Below are 23,479 nucleotides of genomic sequence, written 5' to 3'. Positions count from 1 at the left end.
AAAAACAAAAACGGGCAACTCGTCATTTGATGTCTCGTTCCACCTTGCTCGGTGCCTGGATGTCTCTGACGCGAACGCACGTACGACTGGCTTATTTATGTGACCATTTGTTACCAGGAGTATTATAATTCCTGATACCAATTGCTCAAGCACATAACCTAGTCAAGAAGGTGGGAAATTTTACGCTGCTGTCACCTTTTGCTTCGATTACAGATTAAATAATGAGGGTGGGGCGAATGCAGAAAGCACCTTATACCTGTCGACTTCTTCCAGCGAACCCTTGGTTCAGGTGTGCCGTCTGCCTGGCAGTCAAGAATGACACGTTCTCCCTTCGTGACAGTGGTGTCAGCAGGTTCTAGGCGCCATCTCGGTGGAGCTGCGTTCCACAGGTGAGGATATAAAAGGCAGAGAAATAAAAAGCAGTAGGGGCATTCTTAGAGTTCTCGTGATAGCCCCAAACAGATACCAAGTACGAAATTCGGCAGCAGATGAAATCACACATAAAATACGCGGAATACTGCAAGCATTCCTGTTTGTTGTACAAGTTGTTCGCGCTTGCAGTAACAGGCCCGATCATTTTTTTTTTTTTTTTTTTTTTTTTGTTGCAGTGAGGTCGACAGTCCCCGCTATATCAGAATTAATGTGAGCGATTTTTTAAACCAGCGCACAATCTGTTCAGAGGGCGTTTCCCAAGACCGTGCTATATCGGGGCGCCACTTTTGTGTGCCGATGTCGCACACAAGCTTTCAAGTATATTAAGCGAAAGCCTTTAATGGCTTACGCTCGCGGCCACGATCATGTCCGTCCGTCAGTCCGTAACGCTTTATTTTGATGACGTCATCAGTGGTGTAGCATGGAGTCCCTTGAAATTAATTATGACGTCATCAGGGGTGTAGTATGTCGAACCATCAAATAAATAATGACGTCATCAGTGGTGCAGTATGCCGTACCTTGAAATTAATGATGACGTCAACAGTGATGTAGTATTTCGTACCTCGAAATTGATGATGACATCATCAGTGGTGTAGTATATCGTGCATTAAAAAATGCCGATTTTTACCCTACGCCAGCAACACCAGTGTAGCAAATCTCCAATATCTTCAATCATGTTTTACTTCCTAGTGTAGCTGATGTAGGCTCAAAAATGGCTGTAATGAGTGAATATGACATCATCACATGGTGACGTCATGTTTGTATTTGACACCATCATGACGTCCCATCCGGTCATGCCGTCATTACTGGAGATGACGTCACCAGGTGAGCTGACCCCGCCGGGCATCCGATCAAGGCGTTCTTGCGGCGCCTTTCATTTGCCGCTTCCTCGATCGCAGCGCCACACATCATGTACAAGCAGGCGCAGTACAGCAGGCATCCGCGGCGTTTCAAATTGGTTTGCAGGAAAGATAAGGCGGAGTACCTGTAACGACTCTCCGCTGACACCTTAACCGAGCCGTAAGAAAAAGGAGGAAGGTACGAGTGAAAAAAAGAGAGAAAGAGGTGCTGTAGTGGAGGGCTTCGTATCACCGCGCAGCAGATGCTTAAATTATTAAATTGGTTCACAGGAAAGGAAAGGCGCAGTAACTGTCACACTTGCTCTGTGGACACCCGAACCGCGCCGTAAGGGAAGGGAGGAAGGTGGGAGTGAAAGTGGAAAGAGAGAAAGGGGAGCCGTAGTGGAGGGCTACGGGTTAATTTCGACCACCTGGGGATCTTTAACGTGCGCTGACATCGCACAGCACACGGACGCCACTTCGTTTCGCCTCCATCGAAACGCAGCCGCCGCGGTCGGGTTCGAACCCGGGAACTCCGGCACAGTAGTCGGGCGTCTTACCACTGCACCACCCCGGCGGGGCGCAGATGCTTTCGCCTCATTGCACTTTAGGGGTCCAACGTGCCCGCTAGATTTTTTTCTTTGGATTTATGGGAGTCCAGTGATAAGGCAGAGGGGTTCTGCTGCCGTGATAGCTGCAGCGCTCTTCAAGTCATTATGAGAGTCTCCCATCACACATCGTAACATCCGCAAAACAAGCATAAAGGAGCTTAAAACAAGCACTGTGGGACAAACCGATAAAATTAGATAAAAAATAAAGGCGCGACCACGTGGTGACTGCACCGTACTTCCGGAACGTAGAAGGCTAACTGACCGTAGACGACGAGAGGCGCCGAGTAGTTGACCGAGGCGGCCTCGTTAGATGCCAGGCAGGTGTACACAGCCGTGTGCTCCTCGCTCAGAGACTTGAACACCAACGTAGAGATGAAGTCGTCCACGTGGCCGAAGGAGACTCCGTCCCTGCCGGGAGCTGATTCAAAAGGGACGCCGTCGCGCAGCCACGACAGTCGGATTGGAGGATCGCCTTCAGGCACGCTGCACGTGACACTGGCACGAGAACCCAGTTGGGGCTTCTCGGGAAACGAGAATGGAGTGATCGACGGGGGCACTGTGCACGCAGTAAAATAAAGGAAAGGACAATGAAGTCAGAAAGTGAATACAAACAAACTGATGAGTTTGGTGCAGAGTTGGTGGTGCAGAGTTATCTCACGCACAATTTGATCACTAAGAATGAGTTGAGCTCTCTGACCACAACTCTGACCACACACAAAATGCCTAAGAAAAAGGCGCAGAGGCGAGGGAGCAAATAGAAACCCAAATATAAAGCTTAACTGCGGTTACTTGGGGAAGCTCAACCATTGCCTTATTCAACGCAGTGAAGACATCACACAGGAAGGTAGAAAAGAATTGTGCATATATATATTCATATTCTGAGACTGAGCAATACAATCTAAGGGTACTCATCCTTCGCTAACTACATTCGGTTTATAAAAATAAGAGGGGATTGGGCAATATCTTCTGGTCTTTGTGTTTCCTGTTTTATAGGGTGTTTATTGCTTTATACTGTCGTCCGCAACTGTATCCGCGTTTCGGGTGCATGCCTTATATGGGCATATGCCAATCACCATTGAATCGATACTTATCAATAGCAATCGGATGGTATCGCAACATAATTTAAGATATATTCAAAATAATTTCATGATAATTTACAACTAATAATAAAATATTTAAGTAGATGCCCATAGGAACCCATATATTTGAAAGTCATCGTAACTATCACTAACCATCACTTACTAGTATAGGGGTGTTTAACCAACACTAACCAGATATTAACTAGTGCTCAGAAAGTGCGTCATGGTTAACTATAACTAACCAATAGTAATGGTTAGACGTTTCGAGACGTCCATAGCCGTCCCATGGTGACGTCATCGGTCGTGACGTCATGACTGGCGGTGACGTCACCAAGAGATTCACGCACCCCGCCGACCGTTTCATCCTGGCGTCCATTTCGGCGCCTTTCACTTGGCGCTTCCTTAAACGCCGCACCACAAAGAATATACAGATATTGACGCAGTACAGCAGGCATTAGCGGCGTTTAATATTGGTTGACAGCAAAAAATAAAAAAAGCCGCCGTATATATCACAATTCTAGTTAATCACAAATGGTCTTGCAGTCAATGTCTAAAAAGCGCGGCGGGGAAGGCTTCCGCCTTGAAGCACTTTAGCGAGCCAAAGTGCTTCCTGAATTCTTTTATTTGGTGGCCGTACGCGCACGCTTTAAGCGACATAGGCAGAAGCATCGTATCAAGTTAACATTTAGGCTGACCGGTGTGAACCCGTCAGTTCGTATGTTGCGAAATGCGCGACTGACCGACGAGTAGACGAGAGAAGGAAAGACAGATGAAGAGACGGCATACGGACACATGCAGGAAGGCAGACAGAGAGACAGGAAGATAGATAGACCGACAGAAATATATAGAGACAGACAAACACTCGGACACATACACGCACGCACGCACGCACGCACGCACGCACGCACGCACGCACGCACGCACGCACGCACACACACACACACACACACACACACACACACACACACACACACACACACACACACACACACACACACACACACACACACACACACACACACACACACACACACACACACACACACACACACACACACCTATTTTCGCTTTCATACATACATACGCGTACAGACAGTAATGCATACCGACAGACATATGACGGACAGAAAAAGCGACAATTCTCACCTAGAACCCGAAGATGCAGATGATTGTGGGCCTCCGCCCCGTGCTCGTTGCGCACAGTGCAGGAGTACCGTCCCTCGTCGTCCTTGCGGCTCACCGTCTCCAGCACCAGGGATCCGTTCTGGTAGGACATCACGCGCTTGCTGCTCGGCAGGCTCTTGCCGTCTGCGCCATTCAGAGAGGGGAGTGCACTCGGGCGACAGGTTAACTTTTTGTTCTCCTTACGCAGATGTGTGTAAAGCAATCCTACGGCGCCCAGGGACCGTGTTTACCCGTGATTTTTATTTGATACGATGCTAAGCGGCAACCTACAACCACCGATATATTACGAGGGCCGCTAAATAAGTAGTGCGTAGCTTTCGTTGTTATGCTCACAGTCCTCAGAAACGATTTTCAAGATCAGGTGCCCGGTAGTCAGCAACCTTATCAAAAAGAATCAGTGGCCAGGATTACACTTCTACAAATCTCGCTGTTCGTGCTACGTGTCAGGCATCGGCACTCCATGCAAATCGCACATTAATATTTCGTTCCTGTTTCGATCTTCGTCTATATATATTTAAAAATATTGGCGTTCTACTTAGGATGTATTATTTGGTGGCATGTAACTTTTGAAATGGCTTATTTCAAAATGAAAAATACTCTTTAAACTTGAACTCGTCATCAGGTGTTCACAAAACGACCATTTAAGTTTTGCCTTAACTTTTCTCGACCATATTCTCGCGTTCATGGCCTTATATTTCATACATTGAGCGTTCCTAGAAAGAATATTTGCAGTTATAGTCATCATATCCGACAAACTACGTCCGCTGAAGAATGATGGCGTCGCCAATGCCCTTCCCATTTATCCACCTTATGCCAGCTATGTCAGCCCCTTATGAACGTCAACACCCAATATTATCTGTCCATATGGCCTTCTGCCAGCTCCTGGTATCCCTTTATTCTCATAGAATTCTTCCAGTTACATTTCAGCGTATCAGATTTCTTCCTTTCGCAGGAAAAATATGGCAGTGGTGATCACTTCTAGAATTAAACAAGGATACGGTTACTTGACTCCGTCTTTGATTCGTTCTAGTGACGTCTCGTCGCATTGTTAAACATATCACTTTATTTACATAGAGGCCTGCATTGTCTTCTGTTTAGGCTGAGCCCTTTTCATCAGCCTCCTTATCCTGCCTGATTGGTTAGCAACAGATATATCACAGTTATTACGTACGCTCATATAGGGGTATAATAGTAAACCTCTAATGTTTTTTTTTTTTTTTTTTTTTTTACGAAATGCAGTCCACCTCATTCTCAATTGCCAGTTATTTCGCTCTCGTGGTCAAAGTTAGCGGCACGTGCTCTAAGTAGACGTACCTAAGTAGATGGTTTACTTCATATCGTAAAGTGCAGTACCGTTCGTACTCAACATTCTCATATTAATTCTCAATACCATAGTTCTGCATTTCCTGCTCAAGTTCTCGACCGTGCTTTTGCAATTAATCCCCTGAGTTACTTCGCAAAGAAATATCATAAGCGAATTGATTGCAACAATATCCTCTGCTAAATTTTGCGCAAGAAAAATAGAAGCCTCATTAGATAAGAAATCCGGCGTCTCGGCTTTTTGCCAAAGGTTGCCACACAGCTGTGTGGGAACCGTTGATAGGAGTCCTTTAGAGGAGCACTAGTCTATGGTTTCATTCAAAAGCCACATGTAGAGTCGACGGCGCGCGGCTTGCGATGCGCCAGGGAGCAGAGGTCGCCGAGTGACCTTCCCGGGGAGTGACATCATGCGCCACGTGTTAAGCGGAGGGTAGCTTTCTGCGACGACCGAGGAGCCAGTTGGTAATGGCTCTTGGCCGTGCGTTGCCAAACTCTGCGTTGGCATTTGCGGGATGTAGAAAGTGCCCAGACAGTCATAGCATTTCGCTACCGCTGCACTATCGCACTGTGGCATGTAAGGATAAATAATTGTCCCTATGATTTTCAGCCCATTCTCTTTTAAAAGTGGTTTTTAGAAGACCTCCTGTGAACATGCGGTGAATACAAGCAGGAAGGTATTGTCGCCTTTTTACATTATTTTATATTGAGATTTTATCCCTCATCATGTGGAGAATTATGGTCGGTCTGTAGCCTGTGCAGATAGTTTGCCTCTTCAACAATGCGGATGCGAAGTGAGTGCTTGACTGTTGAGGCTTCAAGAGTCAGATGCTTTCTCGTCAACAATTAAGGCTACAGTATGCCGGGCGTACCAGTTAATAAAACATTAAAATATTAATGTGCAAAGCCTTTTTTCCAACTGAGTTTGATTGCATAATTTTAAAGTTATGTTTGATCACGATAAAAAGAATGCGAATTAAAAGCACGGCACTCACCCGTCCCGCTTTTCGAATTCCTTTTCGTCGCGCTTTTAACTTGAGGCAAATAAAATGAAAACAATACTAGAATCCGCTCTTTCTTCAAGACCTGCCTGCTGCAATATCTCAAGGGGAGAACCGCTATTTTAGGGCTTGCACAAGAGAGCGGAGGATTAATGCCAGTTGCGAAAGGTTTTGCGACAGAGTTTTTGTAGTAGAGTTGGAAGTTGTGGGATACTTGCTTCTGTCAGAAGTTTTTATAATAAGAGTTCACAAGGAAGCCTTAATAAGAAAACATGGCTTCCTTAATTAGTTTTGTTTCAAATTCGCTTTCTCTTTGCATAGTGCTTCTCAGACTGAAGTGGAGTGTTATTATATACTTAACCTCCCGCGTTGTCGCGACCTAATAACGGTCTCAAGTGCGCTCTTATTAGAGCATTTTTCCGTTAACAGAGCGCCCTTAGGAATAAGTACATGTTTAACTTGCAGCGTCCAGTGCCATTCGAAAGAGAAACCTTGTTCTGAAGAAAAAAACCTTTAACTGAATTAGGTCAAGGTTTTGCTAAGAAAGTAATACGTTTCCATCAATAAATTACTTTTAACCAGTCAAGCCGATTATCGTATGTTGCTCTGCAGGCAGGATAATTACGTTTCTGGTTTTTATGTGCGTTGTAGTTGCTTTGTCCCTTTTCTGGGACCTCGGCTCAAGTTATTACGAATATTTAGCCTAAAATAAACTGACTGTTCCTCTATGAAATCGGAAATGTCATTTCGAGCTAAAATATTCTGGCACTGCATGCAACGGAATGTAAGCATAGGCTGCGCGCCAACCACTCTTTGTAGTCATCACCAGGCTACTTCCTTCGTTCGCTCTCATAGTGACCTAAACATTTTCTATTTTTTGTAGACTCTTCATAAACTCCTATGCCGTTTTTTAGGAAATGCTTTTGAAGCGAAAAGCTTCACTAGGCTAGTCAACTCCGAGTCTCGCGTGTGCTCTGTCGTTGGCAGGAGCGGCCAACTCGGGTCGCTTCTTTCATACGGGAGGGTGATATCAGAATCAGCCTGCCAGAACGCTTTGCATTCACATTACCACTAGAATACGCAGGCTCGTCCATACGGCTTAGTTATAGCGAGACTTAATATGTGGGCTAGTATCTTACGCTCTCGCGTCATACCCTTAAAGGCTGAGATTAAGTGTCCTCAATAACGTAACGCCCTGCACTTATAGGGTGGGATAGGGGCATACATGGCAAAATTACTTTTGAAAAGGAATTAAATTACATTACTAATTACTTTGCTGAAAATCACAGAAAAGTAATTAAATTACATTACTCATTACTGCTCCCAAAAAGTAATGAAATTACATTGCAATTACTTGTACTGAGTAATCAAATTACCTTTAAATTACTTTCTAGTTTCCATCCATGCAAAAACTAAGCAAATCTAGTAAACAAAAACAAGAACTTGTTCTCCAGACGCGAAGCACACACGATCTTTCGTCTTCCCGTCAAATTCCGTCCTACAGAGCTATTCCTTCTCTCTCTCCTAAAGTAAGTGCCATTAAAAAAACAAGACTACAGCAAAAAAAAAAAAGAAAAAAAAACACGGTCGAACGGCCCGGAAATAACAGGCGAACCCAGCGTCTTGCTGGCCCGGAGCTGTCTCCGCCATTTGAAGGGCCCGAAGAAGCTAGCTTATTTATTGCTTCCGCAGTCCCAAGAATCGATGTCGGCACATTTGTGCTCACTGCTCAGTAATGCTCAAGCCCCTGTGCCTCATGTCATGGACCCTTCTGCCTATCTCCCCCAACCCCAATCCTCCTTGTCCCCGTGGTGTTGAGTGTTACCAGGCACCACTGTGCCCTAGCCGACGCAACAGGGAGTGGCGCTACGCCGCGCTCCAAACTAGTTTTCAAGCCTTCTTGCACCCTCTCTCCCTTCAGCATTCCCTTGACGCCTTGTATCCTGCTGCTTGGAGAATGGTAGAGGTCTCAGATGCACTGCTCTGCTCAACTCTGTCCCCCTTTGCCGATCCGTGACGCTGGCTTCGCTTGCCGCACGCCGTTCCTGCTTTCACGGCACTCTACTTCGTTACATATTGAAGGAGTAGTGGCGCATTTTAGTAAAAGTAATTTCGAAAGGAATTATTTACTTTTGCTGCGAAATTACTGCCAAAAAGTAATTCATTACATTACTAAATTACCAACCCGAAAAAGGAATTCATTACATTACAAATTACCGAGAAAAGTAATTAAATTACAGTAATTTCATTACTGTAATTCAGTTACTGCCATGTATGGATAGGGGAATAATGTATCAGGCAAAAGAAGTTTTCGCTTTCATCAGGGTTTAACCAGAGCTAAACCACAGCTAATTTTCTTTCTCTAGAAAATTTATGCATTAATTATAGACTAAGCTCATCATCCTCTTCGGTTTCTTTTTTTTTTGTTTTGTATAGATAGTCTATAGACTATCCGTGATCTAAAGTTTATAAAAGAGTTCATTTCTTGCTCTACAGACAACATTAAATCTCAAAATTTCTACAGAGAGGCTATGGACAGTTTACAGACAGTCTAGGGCCGTACATCACACACAGTTCATAAGCCTTATGAACAAATGTTTATGAACAGTCTACAGACTCTCCAAACATTTTTGTAATAAGCCAAAATTTAAGCACACCGGAAGCTAGCGCTCCAGTGAAGCCAAAAAGCGACGAAGAAACCACATTCCAAAAGTATTTTAGAGTGCACGGCAAATCGACTACCGTATTCATTTATCTTTTTCCGTGAGTACGCTTTTCCATTTTTTTTCCTTCGACGGTAACCCTTTTCCTCACCTTTCCTCCATAGCACCCTGGTGACGGGGTATCCGGAGTAAGGGCAGTGCAGCGCCGCCCTACGGCCGGCAACCACGGTGCGGTTGTGCATGGCGTGCACCGCGGGCGGGCCCAGCACGTTGAGGCGGCCCGAGTGGGCGTCCGCTCCGTGTTCGTTGGACGCCTCACAGCGGTACGCGCCGCCGTCCTCGGGCCGCACCCGTGTGATGTTCACGAAGCTGATCACAGAGCCGTCGCGACTCACGTAGTCGCCCACGCGAACCTGCGGCCGCCCGGCCCCAAACCCTCTCATGTATGCCCAGACATTATTAAAACGAAATTTGTAATTTTACGTAACTAAGCCTTCACCTATTCTCACTTCCCGGACGAAAAAAAGAAGGCAATGAAGAATAGTGAGCATCATTGAAAATTAAAAGGAGTAAAGCCCTTAAATATACCTGTCAATGTTCTGCTAATATTCCTGCTAGGAAGAAAGGAGAAATATAAAAAATTTGAAGGAGAAATGAATGTTAACTAGATGACAAAAGAAGATAAATGAAACAAGTAGCAATCATACTGTAGTGATATTCACGATTTTACAGTTGCTGCCATGACACTGAATGCTATGCCGGGTGTTAGGCTTTCACAACTGAACAACTAAACTTTTCATAAACCTCATAACAGAAGGCTATCAAAGTGCTCCCTGTCCCTCTAAAGGGTGAAAGAAGAAAAAAAAAAACGGTTTGCTGCTGCACAGAGTATATCGCACTCCCCTCTACGATAGATTTCACACTGCGGAAATTATGATAGCACCTGCGTCGTTGAGGACATTTTGTCACAAACTGAGATTTATCTTTTATTTTTTAAGGCGAAATCCTTTCTAGGGTTATGGTGAAAATCTCGCGTCGGCGAGATTTGTCTGCGAGATGTGACAGCGAGATTTCGCGAGTGACAGGTACTGCGCCTTTCTGTTCCTGTAAACCAAATATAGAACGCCGGTAATCTTTGATGCATTCCACGGAGCGCTGGTTGTGGGGCGCGCGATGTGCCGTGTGCAGCAGCAACGCTCAGACTTTCGCATTTCTCCACTGAAGATTCTGCAGTACTCTCGAATATTTTTTTTCTTCGATTAAAAGACGTTTTACGCACTTTCTCACTACCTTCACTCGCTTATTCGGCTCAGTCATGTCGAAACAAGCCCACTTCCGGTTTTTCGGGCTCATTCATGACGAAACACGTTCACTTCTCGTCTTGTGACGTCACGCTTCGATGCGACACAGTGACGTCGCATTTTGACGTTGCCATAACTACGTCGCTATTCCGACGTCGTCATAGTTAACATGACCGGAAGAGGGGCACCACGAGACCGGAAGTGAGGTATCACGTGATCACTTTGGATTCATCCTCCGGTTGGCTATTTATACATCCGATTGACCTAATTGGTTCTAATTAATTAGCTAATGACTCCACATATACAATTATTTCCCTGGTGAAAAGTTTTTTAATCCACTATTAACAACAATTACTATTCGAGCTTTCCTATCACCCCTTATTTGGACGTGATCCTGCCAACAATGTTCTGGTGACAAATGCCTCAAAAATAGCCACTTAATGCTTACGCTATAAAATGATCACCTCATTCGCTGGTGTTAATAACTATATGGCGATTGCCTTACCGACGATAGACAAATAATATCGCATGCTCGTCTGTGATCTAGACGCTTTCTTTGTTTCACCCTTTCCTAAGCGTTATTTTCAAATCTGGAAGCTCTTACTAGACAGCTGATCGCCGAAAAATTACGCTTTAAAATCCATACCTTGTTCTAAGCATCGTTTCCGTGACCATGAATTTCACAGGTTCGGCCCTAGAACGCGTGAAAATTTTTGCTTGCATGGGCTCTTCACTTTTCGCAAAAAAAAAAAAAAAAAACATCTTTCCTATACATTTACACTGAACTCAGTGCTCTCTGGGAGATGTAGACTTTGGTCTTAAAGAGCATAGTCTATGCAGACAGAGCACGAACAAATAATGTAGGATACTCGCTCTTGTTTTATCCCTGAAAAAAAAAAAAAAAAAGAATGGAAATGAATCTCCTCGGACGGCTTCAAAATAATTTGTTGTGCTGCCTAAGGCTTGTGAACGCAAAGGGATGAATTTCGAAAGTGGCTCTTTTGATGTTCTTGTTTCCTCATACTGCACTACGACAGCTGCCCAGTGTATCGTAGTGAAAGGGCGCAAGGTCACTGAATAGAAGACTGAACGCGCCGGAGGCTTAACAAACGCTGTTCATTTAGAATATCTATTTATTTATTTACTTTGAGGGCTTAATCATCACATTGAAGAGTCGGTAGAAATAACAGCAAAAATAAAAAAAAAAACATTATTGGTACTGCAGAATGGGATTTATAACCACTAACAACATTCTTGAAAAGCTCGCAGTTTGTAATGGATGCGATAAAAGCGGGAAGGTGGTTTCATTCTTTAGCTGTCTTGGATATGAATGAGGTTACCACTTTCTCCAAAGGCATGAGAACTTCTGGCAGCCAGGACCCCCCCCCCCCCCCTCCCCTTCCTCATTCTCTCTCCCAGACAAAAAAAAAATTAAAGCACGTGGAAATTCGACTCCTAAGCAATATTCATGTGAGAAAAGAAAAGCATTATTTAAACGTACGGAAATTGTGACAAAACTGTGTAGCCTTCCTTTTCAGCAGTATCTTTTCTTATTATTGGATGACAATGAGCAGTGGCTCAATTAATATAAACATATCGCACATTACAAGATTCCCCTAAGCATTGAGCCAGCATTATTCTAACTTCAAGTTGTTGATCAACTGGTTTTCATCTTACCGCTTGATTCGCTGGCAAGCCAATGCTCCTAGTTCGAACCATGCATCAGGATGAATGTTTTCAACTTCAAAGTTTCTGAGAAAGCCATAAGGATTTCCTTTTGAGCCGCATATAGCTTCTCTTCGGTGGATCACATTGCCTTATTATGAAATGGCTGGAATAACGCCCGCTCCCCGAAACAAAAACCTCCCCACCCCTGTGGTGTGAGGGGCCTTGCCCGGGGTTGCCGTAGGATGATGATGGTTGTTGGTTGAGGTTTGTACCCTCACAGGAGGGCTGCACCCAGTGCACCCTCCCCTCCATCTGACAAGGCAAGGCATGAAAAGATATCATGCCCCAAAACAAGCTCCGTTTCATTATGCGCTGTGTTGCATCCTTTCCGTACTTGTCTGGCCAGCACATGTCCTTAAAACGTAATAAAACTGTTATAGCTATTGTTTCATATCTAAGTTTTTTATTCCTGCCAGCCCCGAGATGTGTAAGGCTTCTCGATTTATCTTTGTTATCCTAAGAAAAAACACTTTTCAAAATTTATGTGCGCTTTGACTTCAAAGAAATCCTGCACCTCTAGTCCACAGGAAGGAGGAACATATTCAAAGGGAACTCCATGAACTACATAACCAGGTATGGCAATGATACAATCAAGAGCCCATGAAAGAAGCTTCACTCACACGGCTTGAGTCTTGAACTTGGACGTCGTACACGGACCAAGTGATCTGGGGAAGTGGCGTTCCGGTTGCTGCGCACCTTAGCGACACTGGTTCATCTCGGCGGACCACAATATCATCAAAGTGCGACACCAGGACCGGCGGCTCGGCTGCACAGCGAAGACGCCGATTTTGGAGAGTTTAGTACAGCGTACTTGTCTTGTCGGGCACTTAGCGGAATAGCGGCTCCGCAGTGCGCACAGGCTAACTAAGAAAACACTAAGAAAATCAAAACCGAGTTGGAAAAAGAAATATCGGAAGTTTTTGTCCTTGCTTTTTCTCACTCTGCTAGAAAACATGGCGGCTTCCACAGAAGAGAAATCGCTCCGCTTAAGCATAAGAACGACTCGCTGTGGTTCTAGACGGTCTTTTTAGAAATATTTTATTCACTGACCAGCTCCGACGACGAGAATAGAAGCGCTCATTCATGAGTACTGTTTTTGCGATAAACACTAGGTTACGCCTATTGGGCCGTCCTGCTGCTCGCAAACAAGCAAAAAAATTCTGGAAAGATCCAGTTACGTCAAAAGGAATCCTCCGTGTCATCGGGAGTGGCTGCTGTCAGGCATTATTTATCACCTTTCCCTGGGAGGTGACAGTACCAAGCTCCCCTTAAACGATGCTGATTTTTATAACGCTGGTCGCAATTGTATGCGACAGTAAGTGAACACAATTTGGGGCAAAACGCCGCTGAAGTTACGCCGGCGTCCAAGTACAGACTTCGAGTGGCTGTCATGGAGCCTGCCATCACATAGCACGTGACAGCACTAATAAAATTAAACATTCAATCACCACGACTTTGATTCCAAGCGGCACTGACGATGCCAGATCAGTATCACTGGCCGCGACATGAGTTCACGAAGCTACGACCACAGCTTAACTTACCGCGGGTTAAGATGCCAGTCTCTGGCCCTGGACTCAGCACACCATTTTGTTTACTGATTACCTTTTGTGCGCAACGTCGTACGAATGTCAGTTCAAAATATCAACTCGCGGGCACTAGCGCATGCAAGTCCAAATCTGTAAGTGTGACTGTTTCACAGACAGTGAAAAAAAAAAAAAAGCCACTTGGAAGCATGATCACGCAGAGTATGGAAAAAATCGTACAAACCGCGAAAAATTAAAAAAAAAGGACTTCAGTTATCATTGTTGTACATTAACTTGCTTATAATACTTAATGCTACTGTACTGTGAATGGTAGCCATAACTACACGACATTGAATGTTTTCTTGATGGAATGAGGTCATTTTGGCCTAACGACGTTGAAGACCAGCCATTTTGCCTTGCCTATCTGTTCAAGATTATTTTTTCTAATTATCGTACACAGGCCAAGCACCAGGCTAGGAAAATCTTGGTCGCGCTGAAGTTTCACTGAGTACCCGCGGCCTTTTGAAATTAAAACTGCAAGTTCTGATGCAAGGCGAAGGCTTAATCCATAAGCTACTTGGCACTGCTGGTAAGAGAGAAATGGGCGCTTACGTACACTTGACGTGGACGTAGACGTGGGCTTGCGCCGAATCTTTTTCATTGGCTGCGTGGCATTGGTACACGCCCGAGTCACCGCTCTGTGCCGCCTGGATGCGGAGTGCGTAGCGGTTCAGCATAATCACGCGCCGAAATAGTGTAGATCCACTGCTGCTAGTCGCTGTGGCCCCCGCTCCTGGGCCACCGCTGATTGGACGGCCATCTTTTGACCACGTGACCGTGCGCACAGGAAATCCAGACACGCTGCAGTTTAATGTCACTGACTCCCCGGACCGGACCTCACGTGTCCTGGTCCACATTTGTACCTCCAGGGGCTCTGCAGATAGACAGATAACGCAAGCACGAGAAGTGTTCGCAAATAGTGGGAGTCCTCACATCTATTTTCGGCGTTGTAGCAGTGCCAAGAACTATAGGTAGCACAATTTTCCTTTCTCAAAAAGCGTTTAACTCTTTTTAAAAAGTGATTTCTGCATTATGATATCTAGAAATTGTGACTTCATATGAAAGAGCACAGAGCAAAGGTAGATGGGAAGTCTAGGATTACAAGCCGAACCAACGTTTTGACAAGGCGACTTGCTTTCGTCTGGGCGAAAGAACAGGAGGCCCACCTTGTTCCGTCGTCATCTTCCGTTGTTGAGGATCCATGGGTATAACGAGAGAAAGAAGATGGCAACGTAGTGTGAAAACGCCCTGAAAGAGGGTTGAGGAGGAGCCTCAGTTCGCAAGCCGAGCCAAAGTTTTGACAAAGAGACATATCTTCGTCTGAGGCCTGGACGAAGGCATGTCCCGAAACGTTGGCCTGGATTTCCCTTGTTTAGTTCCATGATGATGTTACATGATGTGTAGCCATCTTATTTCTCTCATCCTACCCTAGAATTGTAACTTAAGGTACATATAGTGAATTTTCACATTATTTCCTTACCAATTTAGGCATCTTTAAAGCAATAGCGTTCTTGGGTAAGCAGTATACGATATCCACAGATAAGGTTGCAATTCTCAACAAAAAATGGTGCAAAGTGTCTTTGTTGCTGCTAGAAAGAACAGCAAAAAAATAAAGAACAAAAAGCTTGGAGAGTTGCATTGTTGCCGCATTGTTGATCAGCTTATTATATTTAGCTCTCATCATCCCCTACCTTTTTTCCCTGGACCAGTACGTTTAAGGAGCGTGTAATATATTGCATGATTTTCTTTGCTGTTTCGACTTTCGTTATCAGGACGCGCTGAAGAAGCTTCTCATCCCGAACAAATAAACTCATGGCATAGCTGGCCATGCGTATTTGTTCATTTATTTCGTTTAGCACATTGAAGCAATGCGCCATTTTGTTCTAACCGAGGCTCAAGAAAAACTGCAGTAAATAAATACATCAATGAGGACTTTGTCTGTTTACCGCCTAAATTGTCAAATTATCCTCGCCATTTATTTTTCGTTATTCCTAATTTCTTTCCTCCTTTTTATTTTCGCTGCTCTGGAGCGAGTGCCCAAGCTGCTCCAATTAACTTTTTATTCTTATTTTTTTATATCAGCTTCTTGTACCTCTCCTTTTGCTCTGGACGCCTCACTCGCAGGGGACCACATCCAGTTTCGGTGGCGGGCCATTAATTACAAGAGCGACAAAATTAATTAAGCCACCCATTTCCTGCTTCTCCTGTACAAGCGCGGCATCCTTTCCAACAGGCGATCGATTTTCTGCCTAAGCTCATTTACTTCAACTCAGTTGGTGAGCGGCCTGATTTCTCAGTAATGAGCGAAGGCAGCAAACTACTTTTATTCACCCTCCGTGCCATAACCATGCGATCTATGCTGTTTCTCTCGTGTAAGGCCCTCTATCCCTCATAAACTCTTCTATCCCTCATCGACTAAAGAATGGTCAGGGATATCTGGTAGGCATAGGCAACTTATCAACTTGTCGGAAAATTATCATCACCTCTATACCGAAAACATAATCTACTTACAGCTAACGGAGGCTAGACAAACCGCTTGTTACTACATAACCATAGCAATAGGTTGTTCTCCGTCTCTCCTAACTGACTTCGTAGTAAATACCCTCTCAGACAACACAGAAACCTTGCCCTAAAATCAAGGAAAAATTACGGTAAACAGAAACTTAATTACCAGATTCCAACTGTTCTCAATAGCCCATCCCAATGTTCCATGTTCTATCTCTCTAAACGCGCATTTAAAAAAGGCATAAAAAAGCAGTTGATAGTCTCTGACCTGGAATAATTGTTTTCGTTTGGTTTTGTACTTAGCAAAAGCAAATTTTTATCATGTCATGTTACTGTACCAATTTTTTCAGTGTTTTTTTTTTTTTGCCTTGTGTTGTTGTTTCGTTTTGAGACTAAAGTGTACGTCATGTTCTTGAGTAATTTCTTTGCTGTTTTTACTCCAGTATATTTAATTATCACGTTTGCCGTAAAGCTCTATTAGCATTTGTTTTCCATGTTGCGGGCTGCTGTGCACTGTATAGGGAAACTGTGACCTCGTCAGGCCGAACCGCCTTTTGTCACAGTTCCTTCTTTAATTCTTGAAAGAGAAACAAAGAAGTGAAAGTAAAGTGAAATTATGGAAGCTTGGCCGGCTATCGTCGCTCGAGCTAGGGGACCAACACTGAACTCATACTGTCCATTTGCTCGCATGAGCTTGGGGCCAACGAGCGCATAGTGGGGTTTGCCAGCTTTCAGTCCTCGTTCAACTAAGCATTGCGTTAGGTAATCGCCGTTTCGAAAACAGTTTTAGCCTAGCAATGTTTACTGCAAACAGTCCTTAATTTAGATTTGTAGCACCAAAAAAGTGTAGATGATAGTTACATTTAAATGGTGCAAAACAATTCATGAATAGCTTGAATAGTTTTAAAATCTACAATGACGAGTAGGTACGTGTGGGGAACTCAGTAAAGCGATTCTTATTCAAGGTACATTAACGAAAGCTGAGGAATATAACTTCTTTGTTACAAGAAAGAATGAGCACAATAAAATGTTGCGGCGACGAAACAATTTATGAACGCACATGGCTTCACAAGCGCGAACCTCGAGAAGGAGTCATTTAATCAGGACTGCTGACCTCACCTTCGCGTACGATCACTTGACGTACATACGAGGGCAGCGTTGCGGTTGACGTAACTTAAACTCGTGCCAGACTTGACCACCAATTTTGCAGTACCTGGCTCGCCTGTCTTTCCGGCTCATTTCACATAACCTTCACAGCGCTTCTTACCACCTCTGCCGCTGCGAGTTTAACGCCAGCCAGAAAGCCAAAGATCGCACGTTATATAAGAGTGCACAATGCCGAAATTCTCAGCGGCAGAGGCGGCTAGAACCGCTGTGAAAGTTATGTGACATCAGCCCGAAACACAGGCGTCCCGGCTACTGCAACGCTGGTAGTGCGGTCTGGCAAGTTATCTCAACCGGACAGTTGCCGATATGAGGCTTATTTCGAAGATGAACAACAATAAACACTTGGCGTCCTTTGTCTGTTTTGAATCAGATTTGTCATCTTACGAAGGAGCACTCGAGTGCGCCCATTATACCTGACTGAGGACATTATGCCACGAACTTTCCTCACAACGGAGGTGTACCAAGCAAAACGCTTACTGTGATCATGCTGCTAAAGTCCATGCATTGATCATAGTCGCTTTTGCGGCATTCGACAAACAATAAATTATATTTAAATCACACCCATCATACCAATAAATGTCTCCATGAAGGAGTTCATATAAGAAGCCATGGTAATTAGCATCGCGAGCTCAATACGCGATAGAGCAACCATACGTGAATATGGCGTTTGTTGGGGTTACCGTGGAATTCAATTAGTCCTCAGTCGAGGTACCTTGTTGGGTTTACGAGTGTGAACTTGATTGCTTTGTCGGCGCAGCTTGAACAGCAACACTTCACTTTCAATAAATTCTACCCACGCTGATCAAGAATAGAAAAACGAATCACGAGGCCCCTTTAGGCCCCTGAGGAGGGATTACGATGAAATTCCATTTCTCAGCTCTAATTCATTTCTGCGGCGGCCCCAGTTTCTTCTCTGCGTTCTTCTATACGTCACCCCACGACCACCAATGGTTGAGGAAGGTTTTGAAAAGTTTCGGCTAGCGGGCCATTTTACTGAGTTTGGCTCGTCTCGGCGGCATCCTATGATGTTCATTTACTGTCATGTGATCTCAATGACACTAGTTCTATCTCGACCGTTTAAGAAATTGGGCCCCTAACAGTTGGGGGATTTGGTGTAGGGACGGCCTTACCCAACATCTGCTTTTTTTTTTTTGTGGACAAAAATGAGTAATTTTTAACTTAATTCTAGCGGGTGGTCCATGGTGATAGGTCCTTCGTGGTCTTTGGACGTCATCAATATCTAAAACAAAATCAGGTAATTATAGGGCCCTTTAGGGATTTGACTTCCTGTGGATGGAGAGCTGTACATGGTTCTTCATGTTAACGTCATCTTCGTGATATCACCGCGGCAAAGACCAATGTGGTAATATCATTACTGATGGCAACGCGGTTTCGAAGAGACGAGAACTCTAACGCATAAAACAATACCTCATCAAATGTTCCCGCTTCTCCATGAGCCATCTCCGCAATCTCCACCACTCACCGGTGACGAGGACCTGCATCTCGTTCTTCTCCTCAGCACCTGCTCCGTTGCTGATCACGCACACGTAGGTGGCGCTATCTTGCACCGACGCCCGACGAAGGACGAGCGTGCCCCCAACGAGCACGATGCCCGGCTCGGTGAGTGGCAGCAGCGGCCGCAGCCGGGCCCCGTACTGACGGTACCAGCGGTACGAGGGCTGCGGGTGGCCCTGGGCCTCGCAGGGCACGAACAGTGCCGAGCCTTGAGGGCCTTCTACTTGCCGGCTCCAGTGGATGACCTTGGCTGGGATGCTCGAGTGAGGCTCTGCGAGTGGAAATAAATACGAGGGAGTGGCTTTCAGCAGCCACTGTGCCTGAACTGGGAGACACATTTAAGTTCTAAAGAGAAACCAACACAGATCTTTCGTTATTAGAGCAAAATATAAATTCACTGGCATTATGAATGGACGTATAGCACACCGGCTACGATTGTCCTCAATTGTATTGGAAAAACTTTCCTCAGTAAAGGGACGGGCTTCCCACGCATATGCTTGTCTCCACAAAGTGCAACTTCTCCGTCCCAAGGAACAAGCAGTTCAGAAGGGTGCAAAAGCCGTTTTGTGTGCCCTTGATTTAGCTATAGAGAGCAAGTTATTTATTGAAAGGAAAAAAGTGGAGCGGTCGGTCGGCGGTAAAGAAAGCCTAGCCTGCTGCTCCACACTGAGTAAGGGGAAAATGAAAAGTAAAGGAGGGCTCTCTGTTCGTCAAGAATCCTAAAAAGGGCATGATTATTATGATTATGGATGTCACAGAAGTGGGCATTCTGCCTAAGCATCCGTACCGGGGTATCTTTTCCTTAACCAGACCTCGCTAAACAAATTGAGAAAGCACTCTGGCAATGCGTCCGGCAGTTTAGGGAACCTGAGGTATTCTCGTTTTCACCAGTTTAACTACTGGTCTCCCTGAGATTCCTCCATTCCTGAGTACTTCTTGTGAAAGCAGAAGGACATATAAAATAGAGGGAGTGATGAAACTTGGAGGAAATGCGCAGGTATTCTGCAACGATAGAAAGAAAATGTCTTGACGTGTTTTGGCCTGACTTTACGGTTTTTTCATGCAGAATTAGAGGGAATGCTTTCACACAGAATTAAACTGACGATGTCATTCTGATCAAACTGAAACTACGCTTCCTTTATACAAAAATATTTTTACAACAGAAAGCGCGCTAGTAGTAATTATCAGTTGGATATACAATAGCTGCCATTTCCGAAGAGCTAAGCATGAAAACCATTAGAAAAAAGAATGTGAACCCTGCTTTCTTTCGTGCAAACCTCTACAATGAATTGTTTTATTCTCTGGGAAAAGCTTTTAGCGCTGTCAGGCGGTATAGCAGAGTAATTATGTTACAGCCAATTATCTAGTCAGAGAAAAATGGTGCCTCTTGAAGGATTAGCTGCAGGAACCGTGTAATTGCTAGAGGCAGGAACGAGTGGCGGAAGAAAGGCCTGAGCCGAAGATGCCGCTGACAATGAAGTTCGTGAGCTGCGTGGCTGTTGAGGGACCCTGATAAGCCGTTCCCTAAATATCAGCAGAGCAACGGCATGTGCACCTAGCATGCGGAAGTTATAATCTTGTAGCTGAGAAAGTGATAAGGGCGACTGGATGTTTATTGAGTTTGTAGAATATTTTTGATGTTTCCTAGCAGGTTCTACAATCCACGCTAGCTTCAAGAGCGCTTTTTTTGTGAGGAATGATTTTAAGACACAAGCTAGCAGAGCACTAAGGAAATGAATGAATGAATGAATGAATGAATGAATGAATGAATGAATGAATGAATGAATGAATGAATGAATGAATGACGAACCGGTGATTACTAGCTTCCCAGCCGTGATGCTGCTCGCGACTGCACCGGTGAGCGTGTCCTTGGTCTGGCACTGGAACGAGTGGTGGCTGTCCTCGGGCCCCGCACGCCGCACATGGAGTTCTCCCGTAGTGAACGCCACGTACTTGGAATTCTCATCTACATACAGCGAAGCAGAGAGAAACCAGCGAAGTGAAAAAAAAAAAAAGTGGTACGAGGTGAAAGTATTCACAGCTTATTTATAGCCTTTCCTCGTCGCGCTCTTTGGAAGGCACCAGGAACGCAAGCGGCACTGCGACCGCAGCGATCGATAAGTCGCGCTTGAAGAGCCCGTAGATGTCATCTCTGGGTTCACGACCGGTGTTCTGTGGCGCGTTTGCGGTTTATGATGGGTGACATTTACTTTAATATTATGTGGTCATACCGAAGGACTGGCGCCCAATTTTGCTGAACATTAAGAGGAGAAAAATAAAGGAAGCGAAAAATTAGGCCACAACAAAGTACACAAGCAATCAAGAGCATGGGCGGGTGATGTGCTGATAATGCAATGTGTCAATAGAAGCGCTCGCCTTTTTTTTTTTTTTTTCGGCGCGCGATGTCCAAGGATCTATTTTTATGCATGCTTTCAGAAAATAACAACTGTACATTATTGTCCCAATGTTTCGAATTGAGCGATGGGTACCAACGAATGCTGCCATCGCGCTTAATCTCTCATCGCTATTTATTGATAAAATAGAAACTAATGAAAATGCAGCGAAGGGGCAAAATAAATATGTGCGATAATTTCTTCTTTCTCTACTTTCTTTACTTCATAATAGCTTTAAACGGGAAAAGCGACACTGCTACTTTTCGCGGCAGAAAGCTAGTTATGGATTTCAAAACTGCGGCGAACAAAGCGTTTTCTTTTTCTTTTTTTTTGGTTCAGTTGATATAAAACCTGCAATTTCTGTCCGATTTGGTGTGCCTATTGTGCCCTTATTACATGATTATCTCAGTTTTTACTGAAACTTTCCCGTCGTTGCTAAGCGCATTCATGTCCCAATTTCAGGTGGAATTCGTGCTGTTATCATGAGGACCCCCTTAGATCTGAATAATAAGTCATGCTTTTATTTACATGATATGCATTGATATGGTAGTAGCAAACGAATATCGCGGAAGCGAATGTAAATATATACTATTGTCCTAGCAGGAAAAAGTAGCATTTTAAGTACAGATGATTTTCCTCCGCTTTAGCCTAATTACATATGTATTATAGCGGTTTAAGCATTTTTTGAAACAGCCCTTTATGAGCAAGAAAAAGAGACTAATTTTGATTTTCCCTGCTACCCATACGGATGCACTTAGAGAAACTTATCCTGAATTTGTGCACGTTATGAGTCCTCTATGTAGTTCCTTTTTTGAGTTCTAAGTCGCATACTATACTATACTATACTATACTATACTATACTATACTATACTATACTATACTATACTATACTATACTATACTATACTATACTATACTATACTATACTATACTATGCAATAAAACTACACTAGCTAACTCACACTTCTGCACAGCCTCTCTTTGAACGTATTGCATTTTAGCAATATCAGTGAGTCGTAACTAAGTTGTGTTTTCGCTGTTTATGAGGTTTCTGGGAAATTAAGAATCCGACGCACCAGGTATGGCTTGAACAGAGATGATAAATCCATCGCTGCGGACCCATGACGTCACAATGACGTACTCTTTGACGTGGGTGGGCACGTGGCACCTCAGCACGCCGGTGTTCATGCGGATGACGAAGTCGTCGTAGACGCGTATCTCGTACTGCTGCTGCACCACTGAAAGAAAGGTCGAAAAAAAAAAAAGTTAAAACCAACCTTTTCGACCTTAGTTGGCAGATATGAGTTAGGCATATAATTTCAATGATACCGCACGACGACATGTTTGTCCCGTTTTTTCTTCATTTTCGTTCTATTCGCGCTACTTTATCTCCTCAGTTGATAGCGGGTACTCGCTATTAGATGAGAAACTTGGCACGTCGAGTGTTAAGAACAAGGTGTAATTGCAGGAAGAACATCAATTAATATAACAGCCTAATTTTTTTTGCACATAATCGGAAACTTCACAGTAAAATTTGGTGGTAGGGATGCTTCTTCGGATACGGCAGTAACATCTTGTAACGTTCCTGGCAACGCACTTATCTTGAAGCAGCGCTACTCAGTCCGCTACTCAGTCCGCTACTCAGTCCGCTACTCAGCCCGCTACTCAGTCCGTCTTGTCTGGCCTTTCCCCGCTGGCATAAAAAGCACTGCTGTGTCATTGTCAGTCAAAATGTCCCTTGGTTATAAGAAAAAAAAAACACATACAGCTACTCAGTTTTACTTCCCATGATGGTCAGCCTCGTTAAAGAATAATAGATTGCCCAGTACATTACTTTTGATGTTGCAAATGATAAATATAAACAGCAACTCATCCTCATCACATATATGTCTTGATAAGGAGTGAGTGAGTGAATAATATTTTTATTTAGTGTCCCGTAGGCTTTAGCTTGACCGGGCCTAGGTTGCCCACGTGGGACCGGCGGGATTTTGTCTCTTCGCCGCCTCGAGGCCTGCTGGACGGCCCTGAGTTGGCCGTTAAGGCTGGAGCTGTGCAGAGTGGCGAACCACCTCGACCATAGGGGTTAGGGATTAACACATCTCACATGTACCTTCAAGCATAATGCAGCCAGCGAACAAAACGGAACACAAGAAGAAGGAGT

General features: G+C 44.4%; 1 protein-coding gene across 3 annotated transcripts in view; it reads right to left on the bottom strand.

The window, feature by feature from the left end:
- Window positions 1-23,479, bottom strand: part of LOC146190484 (cell adhesion molecule Dscam1-like) — a 221,164-nt gene that overhangs the window by 40,908 nt on the left and 156,777 nt on the right. For all 3 annotated transcript variants that reach the window (XM_084600901.1, XM_084600900.1, XM_084600902.1), the window contains 9 exons: window positions 22,395-22,556; window positions 20,737-20,892; window positions 18,895-19,197; window positions 14,296-14,613; window positions 12,777-12,922; window positions 9,279-9,540; window positions 4,108-4,269; window positions 2,145-2,438; window positions 257-376 (listed from right to left, as the gene is read on the bottom strand). In XM_084600901.1, coding sequence (XP_084457027.1) covers window positions 257-376; window positions 2,145-2,438; window positions 4,108-4,269; window positions 9,279-9,540; window positions 12,777-12,922; window positions 14,296-14,613; window positions 18,895-19,197; window positions 20,737-20,892; window positions 22,395-22,556 — 1,923 coding nt within the window. The remainder of the gene's footprint in view (window positions 1-256; window positions 377-2,144; window positions 2,439-4,107; window positions 4,270-9,278; window positions 9,541-12,776; window positions 12,923-14,295; window positions 14,614-18,894; window positions 19,198-20,736; window positions 20,893-22,394; window positions 22,557-23,479) is intronic.

This window comes from Amblyomma maculatum, chromosome 4, assembly GCF_055883805.1.
Source record: "Amblyomma maculatum isolate TAMU_Amacu chromosome 4, ASM5588380v1, whole genome shotgun sequence".
In the NCBI taxonomy this organism is placed as follows: Eukaryota; Metazoa; Arthropoda; class Arachnida; order Ixodida; family Ixodidae; genus Amblyomma; species Amblyomma maculatum.
Note: the sequence above shows the minus strand (reverse complement) of the source record. Positions and strands in the feature narration are given on the sequence as shown.